General features: G+C 37.7%; 1 protein-coding gene across 3 annotated transcripts in view; it reads left to right on the top strand.

Annotated features, from left to right (window-relative positions):
- Positions 1–13,411, top strand: part of FNDC3B (fibronectin type III domain containing 3B) — a 373,090-nt gene that overhangs the window by 268,763 nt on the left and 90,916 nt on the right. For all 3 annotated transcript variants that reach the window (XM_072618464.1, XM_072618466.1, XM_072618465.1), the window contains exons 8-9: positions 6,524–6,681; positions 8,468–8,527. In XM_072618464.1, the coding sequence (XP_072474565.1) occupies positions 6,524–6,681; positions 8,468–8,527 (218 nt within the window). The remainder of the gene's footprint in view (positions 1–6,523; positions 6,682–8,467; positions 8,528–13,411) is intronic.

Genomic DNA, 13,411 nt, shown 5'->3' with positions numbered 1-13,411 from the left:
GTGTGTACGTAAACAAACACACATACTTTCATCCCAACTGTATTTCACTTTGCCAGTGTGTACTGTTTTTTCTTCCCTGAGAAATGATAATAAATCAACTGGAAACTGGATAATAAATCAACTGGAAACATAGTGTATCTGTAGTTAATACAGCCCATGCCTTGAGTATGTCAGAGGTCATGTCTCTATCTCCTCAGCCTCCCATAACACTTCTTTTTGTGTCAGTCTCATAGCTTTTTAAAATTCTTGTTAATATCTTTTGTGATTGTATTACTGTGATTTCCCTGTAGAGTCCTCTCTCTTCTCACTCTCCTGAAGACCTAGCCCTTATAGCAAAGAAATAAAGACAAAGAGGAAAAATGGTTCAGTAAAACTAACCAACATATCACCGACGTCCAACATCATAGGTACCCATAGTGCCCCACTTCTCTACCGGAGGAATGTGGATGTTACTGTATTCAACTTTTGGTCCTGTATTATAAGGAGGATCTTTTGAAGCTGAGGGGCTTTTGGGAATCAACAGAAGAGTCTGATGATGCTTAGTCTGAAGAATAGATATATGGGGAAAGATGTGTATCATGTCTGTTTTCAAACATTTGAAGGCCTATTATATCAAAAAAAAATAAAGACTGGAATATTTCTGCTTCACTTAGAAGACAGACAAAATACAGTGAGTGAATAAATCAAAGTAACAGTTAGATTTAGGCTCATTATAAGGGAAAGCTTCCTAATCATTACAATTACCTAAAAGTGAAATGGGTTGTCTTGGTAAGTAGTTCTTCCCCCTTTTCCCCCCCTCACTTGAGATCTTCCCACCAAATGACTTTGAGATCCCTTCCCACAATGAGGTCCTAAAAAGGATTATGACCTCTCCAGTGTGTAGCTTAAGTAATAGCGAACGGGCGTGGAGTTCTAAGAAACTGAATGAAAACAAAGAGCCCCCATGATTCAACCTCAGAAAGAGTGATAGAAGTAGCCCTAGAGATGGGAAGAAGGATTCCAGGAGTCCTTCTTTGTGTAAAGAAACCACCAAGATGGCGGCCACTGCCATTGGGAAACAAAGGGTGGTGTCTCTTCTACTGGTTAAGAAAAGAACCTTGACTCACGTCTCCTTTTTTCTAGCTCCAGTTAATAGCACTATGATGTGTAGCTCTTAGAGTAAAAAAGATGTGTTTTATTTTTAAAATTATGCCTTTATGCTGGACATAGAACAACATGGAAAAAGCTCCTTGAGGGCAGGGGATGTGTCTCTGTCTTTGTGCCCCTTGCCACACAGCATAGTGTTAACATAAAGTAAGTACTTAGTGAGCCATTCATTGACTGAATTCCTGTTTTATTGGAAGCTTTGGTTTCTAGGCCTGGGGAGCTGTGTAGTTGGAGTGAGGCAACAGGACCCATTTGATGGAGAGAACACCAGACGTGGTGACTCAGAATGCCACCTCCATAGCTAGGCCTAGGACCTCCCAAAAGTCCCCTCCCCTCTCTTGGCCTCAGTTTCTTCCTCTAGAAAATGAGGCCTTGGACTAGATCCTTTCCAGCTTTAATTAATGATCCAATTTAACGCACCCAAATTTACCCTGGAGGTGCTATTCCATCAGTTAAACAAAAATGTAGACAAATGTTTTTGGATTGCCTAAGGTATATGGGACATGGCAGTAGTCTTATGCCATCCCCTCGGAATTGTGTAGTTTAGTTACTTAGCATTAAAAAATAATCTTGAATAGTTTACAACAGGTATCTGTGTTTCTTTAAAAAAGAAAAAGCCTCCAAATTGCTTTAACCCTCTTGGGTAATAATGCTGGAAATATTCTCACTAAGACTAATGAGCAGTTTACTTTGGCCCTGTAAAGAGACACAACCTGGACTTTGCATTCCCTATTGTTCACACGTGCTAATGAGTAACTATTGAACTTCAATCCACAATTGATTTGAAGGGCCCCCCAGTGAGCAAACGGACCTAATACAGGCTTCTGTCCCCTGTCCCAGATATTTCCTTGAAAGGTAAACAGCTGCATAAAGGCAAGACCCTTTGATGGCTCTCAGACAATCAGAAGCTGTTTGTTGTGAAATTCCTGGATTCCCAAGAACTTCTTTCTTGGAGAGGGCTCTCTTGGGTGACTTGTTTTCCCTCACTTTATCACACTGTTGTCTTAAGGCACTTTTGAAGCTGGAGGTCAGCCCCCTTTCCATGGGACTCTGAAATACCTTCATAGACTGCTAAACTACCTCCCTGGGCCACCCATCCCTGAAGCCAAGCTAAAAGGAGTGGGCCTGAACTTCACTCCATAGGAAAATGGCAGCTCTAATTTGGAGGCTTGTTGGAAATGTAATGCATATTCTGATTCAGGCTATGGCCCCTGGGCCATGTGAGGGGTGGGAAAGGGTTAGGGAGGAAATGAGTAGGAGGAAGGGATTAAGTTGAAAGTAGGGGGAGGAAAGGCCAGCTAAAGATGTGAATGATTAAGAGGAAATGAAATTGTAGCACTTCCTAGTACACAGACTGGCTAAAATTAGGCTAATTGTTTTCTGTAGCAGTTCCTCAGGATATTGTTTTAATAAACAGATGAGGATAATTTTTATGAATATATGAATGATAAATAATGGATACTTGATGTGATCTCCAAATTCATTTTTATACCAACTTCAATTATTAACATGCCTAGTAAACCCGTTTTTCATACTGAAGTAGGAGTTTTTGACCTGGGTATCTGAAATTTTTTCTTTTAATATTTTGATAATTTCATTTTTATAGAATTGTTTTCCTTTGTAATGCCATGTATTTTGTTTTATGCATTTAACAACATTATTCTGAGATGGCATCTGCAGGTTCTAGACTGCCACAGGGGTACGTGCCCTAAAAAAGGCTAAGCACCTCTGAACTTCAGCCTGGCTCCTGTCCAGTTATCATACCTCTTGACATAGATATTTTCCAAAATTAAAGGAGGTCTGTTGACTATTATCTCTTCTAATGTGCCTCTGGGTTAGAATTCCCCTCTCTGTTAGTGCTTGTTTTGGGGGAGTTACTTTCTCTCCCTTCTACTCCAAGCCTAAGTTTCCTCATCTATAAAATGAGGGATTTGGAGGAGGTGGCCTTTAAGTCCCCATCTGTGATTTTGTGACTGCTGGCAAATAGCTTCATGCCTCCCAACCTCAGTTACCTTCTGGCTTGGCCCTAATCTCTCTGCAAATTCTCTGGATTTTTCTAAGTTACTGTCTTAGTAGCTGAAGATAGGAACGATTATATCTGTACATGGCCGGTGCTTATATGTTTAATTTCTCTCTATTGTCATGTAATTTTTTATAACTTTCAAAAAATTGGGAAAAGGCATATTGTTCTGCACCCCTCTGGGGAAGTTGCCAGTATTTTTCAATTGCAGATTAAATTAGTTGCTCCCCTTAGTTACTCCGAGCTCCCTACAAGGCACGAAGTAGTCTAAGTGGCAGAGTGCTGTGGTTCAGGGATTTTCTTCATAAACCTAGCACTGAAGAACCAGGGGAAAATAGATGGCCCAGGCTGGATATTTATCGCAGTGTAGCATGCTAATTTAGCTAACTTCTCAAAAGAAAAATGGCACCCAGATAAGCCACAAAGCCAGGAATGCAAGATAGGAATCCATGGCCATTTAGCATCTTAGGGACGTGATTTATATTTGCTGTTTATTAAGAGACAGAATATTATTTTAAGTAGCCATTCATGAAATCATTGCTTAATCGAATGAGGAAAATACGTTCAAAGTACTCTGCAAACCCTAAGGAACTATATGAATGGTAGCTATTGCTTAATGCAGACCATTTTCTCAAATTCTTATGAAGTTGTCATTTCTTTCTCTGATTTCCAGGACCTCATTAATTTATTTAATAAAAAAATCCTTGCCTTAGCAAAGTCCTACTTAACAAAATTTATAGTGTTTACTGACAGTGGATAACAAAAGTATTTCTAAATATTTATTTCAAAACCCTTCATTCTCTTCCTTTCCTTGTAGTTTGATAATGAATTGATAATTCACCAATACATAAGAATCTTCTGCCATAGAATAATAATTAATATTACTGTTATTACAATAGCTAGCATTTGTATATCACCTACTGTATTCAGGCAAAATGTCTTACAAATATTATCTCACTTGATCCTCACAACTACCCCGAGAAATAGGTGCTATTGTTCTCATCTTTAGAGTTGAGGAAACGGAGGCATAGATTGCTCAGGATCATACAGTGTCAGGCTGGATTTGAACTGCCGGCTTCCTTGAGGCCCAGTGCTCTATCCACTGCACCACCTAACTGCCAGCAAAACTCTGTTCCTTAAACTAGAAGATATGGTGAATTTAAATATAATCCAATCCAACATAATACAATACAATATGGCAAATTTAAATATAATACAATCCCTGGCTTCAGAGTTTACAGACTCTAGCGTGGGGGTATAACACAGTGATGACAATCCAGACATAGGATACAGTGTTGGCAACAGCATGGTAGCAGGAAATTTCAGGTATCTGTTTAGGGCCTGGGATGTAAAATCTGTGATCGAGAGAATAAGCTTAAAAAATAATGATGACTGTAGTTTCCACAGGGGCTTATGAGTTAAATTTAGAAATCTAAACTTTATCTGATATGGAATAGTGAACCACTGAAGGTCTCTGAACAGAGGAATGGGAGACATATATTTAGGGATAGGGGCATCCTTCTTAGGCTCTCCCTCTTGAAAATTTAAAAAATAAACCACTAAGTAGACCTCAGTTTTTGGTTTTTTTCCAAACTAGAGTTTGTCATGTTTCTCTTTTTACAAATGACAATTAAATTATGCAGAGAAAGCAAATAAAATCTCCTTTGACCCAGAAATTCCACTACCCCAAGAAAGTCAGTGACGAGAAAGAGAACTATCCCAAGGAAGTCAGTGATTAAAAAGAGAACTCTCATATACATCAGATATTTATAGCGGCATATTTTTTATGCTAGCAAAGGTCTGGAAACAAAGTAGATTCCCATCCTTTGCAGAATAGTTGACCAAGTTATGTTGCAAAAAAGTAATAAAATATTTTAATGCTCTAAATAACAATGAATGTGTTGATTGCCAAGAAGCATGAAAAGATTTATATGAACTGATGCAAAGTGAAGGATGCTGCACTAGAAAGACAACATATACATTTTGCTACCACATCATAAATGGAAAAAATGGTGGTAATAACACTAAATTATAAATTTATAAATTATATAAATATGCAAATTATAAAATTTATAAAATAAATTCCAAATTATGAAGACCTAGCTTGGCTCCAAAGAAGGGAGATATGAAGACATCTCCTTCCTTTCATTATACAGCTAGGCTATTATTGTTTTGGAGTGCTGAAAATATTATGAGACTTTGTTCAATATACTGGACTGCTGGTTTTTTAATCTCTTATATTCTTTGTTATAAGGGATGATTCTTTGTTGGGATGAGAGAGGGCTACATTGGGAAATATAGTGATGCAAAAATTAAAAGCTATCCCAAAAATTATTCTTAAAAATTTATCTAACCATTCCAGTAAGATTAGGATGACCATCATTATATCATGGAGATAAAGAAATAAGTAATTCATTGGTTCATTGGACTCATGAATGGATTCTTTTCATAGTTACTTTTTAAACAGCATTAGCAAGCCATGAATTTTCATCAGGTTTTAGAATGCATTGCTTTCTTCATCATTTAGTGATCTTAGACTTAGAACTTTGAGGAACCTTAGGGAAATTCCACTCCCTCAATTAACAGTGAAGAGACTGAAGCTGAAAGGCTGAGTATCTTGCCACATCCACCCAGCTAGTAAGTGATTGAGTTTAGATTCAAAACCAGGTCTCCTACTCCAAATCCTGAACAAAAATGCTTGGGGTATAGAGGAGTGGAGGAGAAGGCATGAGACTCTGATTTCACTGGTATAGAAATTCCCAAAGAAAAAGGTCAGTATAAATAAGCAGCTTCTCTGCAGTTAATCGTTGGGTCATTCAGACAGCTTGGATGATTTGTCTCGGCTCACATGGTATATGTCTGAAGCACCGTCTGAACCCGGGGCTTCCGTATTTAAGATGTGCTCTATCCAGCATGCCACGTATCTTTTTTTTAAATGAGCTTCTAAGTTAGAGAAAGATTTCCATTGTAATGTATCATTGTTAGATTCAACTTCAAGAGAATTGAGTTTTAGCTTTATTATAATTGTATGAAAGTAACAGACACAGGTGGGCTCTTCCCGGAATAAACAATGTATCCACCTTACATGATACCACTATTGTTGGTGTAGATGTTTTCTGTTCTCAGGCCAGATGATGAAGGACGTACAGTGTGGCGCATGATGCTCTTATGAAATGGGAAAAATATATTTTGTACCTTTTTTTTTTGTAATTCATTTTAATTAAAAATTAATTAGCAAATTAAAACTCCCCGTCATGTTTGGGCATGTAAGACCAATGCTATTATCCTTTGGTGTAATTAAGCAGAGGGTTTGTGTGGAATCAGTTATACCATTTCTATCCTGACTTTCTCCCTTAGGTCTCTAATGTCCAGGCAAGGACAGTCCTACTCACATGGTCCCCTCCCACTGGCCTTTCAAGTGGAGATAGACCCCACAGCAGCCCACCCTACCCCTACAGCTATGAAGTGGCCTTATCAGACAAAGGGAGAGATGGAAAGTACAAGATCATTTACAGGTAAGGTTTTATGGATCATTTCTTTCTATTTCCTTCCCCAGGAAGGAAAATGAAATACCCCTAGTAAGATTAATGTTTGCTATTTACCTCTCTAATGAGTAAAATTTATTTTTCAAAGTTTATTTTTAAATAATAGCATCATGGATTAATCTTTTCTGAAAGGCAGTATGATATATGTATGGTGATAGTAGAACAGTGGAGCCAGAATCGGGAAGACCTGGCTTCAACTCTCACCTCAGACACTCTGTTAGCAGTGTTAGCCTGGAAGAGTTATTTGATCCTTCTGTACTTTGGATTATTCATTGGTAAATTGAGGATGTTGAATTCAAAGGTCCTGTCCAACTCTGAGTCTGTGATCCTGATACTAAAAAACTGACCTCAAAGCCAGCATGAACTGGCTTCGAGTCCCACCTGTCACACATATTCCCCATGCCAGTGGGTACATCATTTAACATCAGTGACCTAATGACTCTCCTCGAATGCAGAGAAGGTGCTGACCCAAGAACACCTCTGTCCCAGTGAGGTCAGAGATCCAGTCACCTCTCCCTTTTTATGAAAAGCCAATGATTTGAGGCTCTTGAGGATCTAAGGTTCTTCCTCTAATTCCTTACCCTCTTTTCCACTTTCCATCACCCTGACTCCCTGCCCCAGTCCATAGGAGTTATTACAAGTAGATGGAACACAGGGAAACCCCCCTGTATTCCTGCCTTGGAGTTGGAGAGTTTTAGGGGCTGACAGTCTCTGTCATCACTAGCAAAGTGAGAATGAATGGCTACTAATCTAAGTCAGGAACAAGTAGTGTTCCCTACTGATGCCCATTAGAGTCTTTGGTGCAGTTAGTGCACTCCTGACAGAGTTCAGGCACACTGTGGAGTGAATAGGTTTTGGGGGCCTGCCTGAGAACCCAGCCAATGCCTTGAATGTTGATTCTCAGGGAGAACGTGTTCCAAGATCCAATCAACTGATTTGGCAGAAGCTTTTAGAACATAACTATCTATAACTTGGGGGCTTCATCTTAATTTCAAGGGATGTTTGCTGTTAACATGAATAAAGTCTTTTCTGAAATTTAAAAATAAGATTAATTTGACTAAAATTTTTCCTTTGAGTTTATTTAAAAATACATTTTATGTGCTTTCTTTTTAAACAATTAAATAGTTATTAGCATCAAAAAGAAAACCCCACAGAAAGTGAGTAGAGCTTCCCAACAGAACTGAACACATCCATTTTGAGACTATTAGATGAGTCAGGTAACCTGGTCTTTGACTTGAGCTAAGCGATTTCATTTCAGTTTCACCTCAACAAGCATTTATTCCAACCTGCTGTTTTCAAAGCTCAGTGCTAGATAGGAGTTTGGGGATGGCCAGAATGAACTGGTCCTTGCCCATAAGGGCAAGTCTACTAGCTCAGCCAAATGGCAACATTACCATCTTCAAAGTCTGGATGGAGACAGACAGGTGCCGCGCCAAGGATGCTCATTTCAACTTCTACTGACCTCAGCATCTCTGGCCTCAGATGACATTAGCTTCTTATGTATAGTTGACTGTTAGAAATTATGGGATCCTACTGTGGAAATTAGGTCAACTGATGGTTTATGGAATATACCTTTGGGAAAATTAATCTTCTATCTTCTGAATATAGAGAGACAATCCTTAGTGTTAATTCACCATCTTATCATTCTAATATCACCTTTTCATTCATCTCCTTTTCCGCTTTGAGAAACAAAAACTGATACCTGTATTGTTTCTGAAGTTGTTTTCAAAATTTAATAGATTCTTTTTCTTTTTAGTGGAGAAGAATTAGAATGTAGCCTGAAGGACCTTAGGCCAGCCACAGATTATCATGTCAGGTGAGTTATGGTACCAAAGTTGTGTTTTATCAGGAAAAGCTAAATCTGCGGTGTTAATGCATAGTATGTTTGTTTTCTTTCTTTTTCCTTGTTTCTCCTCATTTTCTCTCTGTCTCTCATCTTTCTTTCTTCCTGCCTCTCTTCCTTCCTTCCTTCCTAAGCCAGAATCATGGGTCTTTGATTTACATCTGGCATTCTCTATATTTGATATTATATCCTTTAAATTAAGGACATAATTTAAATTAAATTTTTAATTTTTAATCTTTAAGATTTCAAGCATGTATCTCCATTCTCCATGACTAACCAAGGATTACAGGGTGGAAATACCCAAACCTTATCAAAAGTAACAGAAAAGTGGATAAATACACATAGGGAAGCTTAGCTCTGTATCATTAAATTCCCAGACAAGGTTGTGGGTTTTTTTTTTTTTTTAGTGTTGTATAGCATTCTAAGATCAGAATGATAATATGTTTAAACATTTTCTCCCTGAATACCTTGACTCATAACATACCTGTTGGAGTCTCTGGTCAATTATTAGTTACAATTCTTGTTTCCTGACCTTAGCTTTTCCATTCAGAACAAAAAGCAAACAGGGCCTAGAGCCTTCTCTAGTTTAGAGAATCACTGAAGACTGTAAGAAAGCAACCATACAGTTCAATGAGTCAGTACTACTGCAGATGAAAATCTTGGGTGAGCTTAAAAAAATGGAGAAAAAAACAAAACCCAACACTGTCGTCAATCCATCGGTTGTTTATTACCTACCAGACCCTGTGTCAGGTTCTTGGGATATAAAGACAAAGTGAAAGCAGTCCTTCCCTGTGTGGCTTCCATTCTAATGGACTTGACAACCATTTGTTAAAAGTAATGGAGATGTTACAGCTGAAATGGACTACATCTTGGCATCCATCTCCCACCTCCACATGTTTGTACAAGCCTCATGCCAGACATGCCCTGTGTCCTTATTTTTACCTCTTCTTATCTCCTGTTAAGTCTCACTTCCTTCAGAAAGCTCTCCCTGCATTCTCCACTTGTTGGAGCTTTCTCCTTCTAACTACTTCATGTCTGTATAGCTATGTCCATGGTGTGTCCCTCTGGGAGACTCTCAGTTTCTTTAGGATTTCTCTCTGGTATTTTAATCCTGAGACACTACTAACGTGCAGGACTTTGTTGGCTTTATTGTTTTGTTTTCTTAAATAGACAACTGCCTGTTTTCTAGAGCGAGTAGAAATTACCCTCTGCCAATGAAGCAGATTAGCCACTGTTCTGGATTGAATTGATGAGGGGAGTTCTTCCCCTGACAAAATTAAAAATCACTGAAATCATAAAACTAAGGGGATGTATTATACTGTATTTAAGTCTAAGACTGATAAGTTATTAATTCAAAAGAACCTATCTTTTGTTAGGTTGTGAACTTTCCTTTTAACTTCTTATTTTTAAATTAATTATTATAAATATTATTATTAATAATAATAAATTGATGTTAACCTAAATGTTATAAATGAAATTTATAACATGGCTTTTTATTCTTGTTCTACTGTAGTATTAATTTTGTACTTATAGGTTTTGTTTCTATGAGTGTATTTAGGTTATGGACCTATGGATATTTTTTAGAGGTCCTCCAGTCTCATCCTCTGACTTGACTGATGGGGAAACTGAGGTCCCCCATATCATAAAGGGACAGAGCCAGGGCCTCTGACTCTAAGACCATTGCTTTTTCTAATGCATCATGTTCATAATATCCCTTTAAAACAAAATCCCCATCCTATTCTATCTCCTTCGTAAACCTGTATAGCTCAAGTGAACATTATACCATTAGGGGAGGAACCTGTGGTATAACCCAGCCTAAGTTGTATTGGGACACCTCCTGCCCCCCTCCCATCTAGGAGTTGAGTGTATTTGTTATGAGTGTTCAGATAAATATTTAATAACTCACTCTCCAGAAGGCAGGAAATACACCCAAAATACACTTTTAAGTTTAATACAAATTATTAACATTAACATTCTCTGTCATTTTTTTCAACAAAACAATAAATCAGTCTTAATTTGTAGCATTCCCTAATTTCCAAGGAGTAAATAGTCAGACTGTCGATTTAACAACTGACTCTCCAACTAATTGATTCTATCACACCTCTGTTTTCTAGCTGGTGGTGTCAGACTCAGATAGAAACATTCTTGCATTTTGACTTTGAAAATCATAAATTAACATTATTAATGTTATATTCTATTTTTATTTTTTTCTTTTGTTAATCATTTCCCAGGTACATTTTTTTCTGGAATTGGACCCCTTCTCTACTAAAGTCTTAAAATTCTTCCTCTTCCTCTATGCTGCCCAGTGCATTAGACCTAATGAAGAATATGTTATCACTCTCTTTAAAAAGCATCAGAATAATTTAAATTTTCCCAAGAACCCTGGTTTTGGAATCACTAGATTTGGATACAGACCATTTAATTCCTTGTATTTATGTCCCCAGAAGCTAGCACAGTGTCTAGTACACAGCAGGGTCTTAATAAGCACCTGCTGTTCTACTTTGTTCTCTGCCAGGTGTGACTCTGCCTGTGTGATTTTAGACAAGTGACTTTCCTCAGCCCTCAGTTTCCTTTTCTGTAAAATGAAGGTGTTGCAATAGCCTGTCTGTAAGGACCCTCCTAGCTCTGAAATTCTGTGAAACTTTTGATTCTCCATCAGCTTCACAGCAAGACGTTTTGGGCCTCTGCTTCTTAGTGACAAGAGGTGTTCTGATCACTCAGCAGCCGCAGGAAAGTTTGGCCCCATAACTTTCCCAATGATGTGATCTTGTGGATAACATTTCCCAGACCAATTATCACGTGATGAAACATCTCCCCAGCCTTTGAGTATGTGAACGTCCCTGCTGACAAGGTGATGGGGCACCGGCCTATCAGGTTACGGATGTGCTCAGGGGGGACATTTCTGAGAATTCTCAGGCACCTGCTTCAGCAGCATTTTGCCAGGACTTGACCTCCAGTGAATGTGGAGAATGCTCCAGTACTCCATTAAAGGTGGAGCTTGGTTTATTTTGTGTTGTTTTTTTTTTTTTTTGAGGGATGTTGTTTTTTTCTTTAAAAAGTAGTTCTCCCTTCCAGATAGAGACAAACTGGCTGATTTAAAAAAAAGACACACACACACAATATTTTATTTTTTCCTTAATTTGCATGTAATAAGAACTTTTAACATTCACTTAAAAAAAAAAGTTGTTTTCAATTTCTCTTCCTTCTTTCCTCCCTTCTCTGGCTATCTGATATTCACCAACCCAATAAAGATGTTGCAAACACATTATAACATAGAATACTGTATATCATAGAACCCCCGACCTAGAACCGTAGAGCATGTCTAGTCCAGCACCTTTATTTTACAGACAAAAAAACAGAGGCCTTGGGACATTAGATGACTTCTGATCTTAGCATTAGAGCCAAAAAAAAACTAAGAGGTCAGCTAATCCAACTCCCCCTCACTTTACAACTGAGGAAACTGAGACCAGAGAAAGTTAAGTGACTTACCTAAGGTCCCCAAGGCCAGATTCAAACCCCACTTTCTTCTCACTCTGAATCTAGCCCTATCCACCGGACTCAGTGTCTCTGTGATGCACATAACACATATCTACCAGCATTTCTTCAAAGGGACTTGTTAATAACCACAGAGCTGGTTTATCCAAATTCCATCTTTGTGGCCATTGGTTCATTGGAATGTAAAGAATGATTTAAATAGTCAGACTGTTTTGACAGACCCCAGTACTGCAACTATTTGGGATACTTCATTTTTCATAAACATTTGGCTATAAATATAACCATGTCTCCAAACTAGAGCAGTTTCTTATAATTTCCTGGGAACCCCTGCCAAACAGAGAGTGATTGGCAGGTTGGTAGAGGAACTAAGGAGCCAACCTTCCCATCAGGAAAACTGAGGCTCATCGCCTACTTCTGACATATAGTACTGGTTGTCTTTGTGGTAGTTAAAGAGAATTATGTATTTTTAGTGCATGTGAACAGACAACTTTCAGTGATAAATGTACAAATAGGAAGAAATTTTATAAAACTGCATGAGGAATAAATGAATGATGTCTCACTTTTAACCCCAGAGAATGTAAGATTCTAAAATTTTACTTTCATTTTCTGCTATATTCACATTAATATAGCTTAGAAATAAGACTCCTAAATTAATTTATTTTAAAATAAGCTACTATTATGTAAGACATGTATTTCTGATTATCAGGAATCCATTATTATCCAATTTTAACCAAAGAAATCATGCTTGTTTTCAGTATATCATTATATTCTCTTCTGTTTCTCCTTATTTGGTGGAGTCTAGAACACCAATAGAATTTCATGTCATTGAAAATGGTGGGGACCTCTCAGTGCCATTATGGCTAAGTCTGTTTAACACTATCCATTGTAGACAAGATATTCATCTGTATAGGGACAGGGCACTCCCATACCATATGATTTTTGCCTTAATAACGAAATCCCAGATCTGGGAAAACAATACATCAGTCAGAATAAATCTATTTTTATATGCAGGAAGGAGGGTAATAAGTTCTAGAACAAAATGAGGATAACAGAATTTTCTGGCTTAGAAGAAAGAAATTAGACATGACTTGTAGGATCCCTACAAACATCAAAATAAAAATTATTCTTCCTTTTTTGGAAAAGAAAACATTATAAGATGACAGTAATTTCTAATTTTGTGTTTCAGTGGGAAAAAAATACACCAGCAGACTTGAAAGCCCAAATATCAGTTGGTAGAAGCATTTTCAGCTATCCATTGAATAACTTAATTCATGCCACTTTCTAATAGAGATAGAGAAATATCGATGAAGCACCAACGTAGTTGGTGTCCTTCTTGTATATTATGTTTAGAGAGATTTGTCT

The sequence above is a fragment of the Notamacropus eugenii genome, chromosome 6 (assembly GCF_028372415.1).
Source record: "Notamacropus eugenii isolate mMacEug1 chromosome 6, mMacEug1.pri_v2, whole genome shotgun sequence".
NCBI lineage: Eukaryota > Metazoa > Chordata > Mammalia > Diprotodontia > Macropodidae > Notamacropus > Notamacropus eugenii.
Note: the sequence above shows the minus strand (reverse complement) of the source record. Positions and strands in the feature narration are given on the sequence as shown.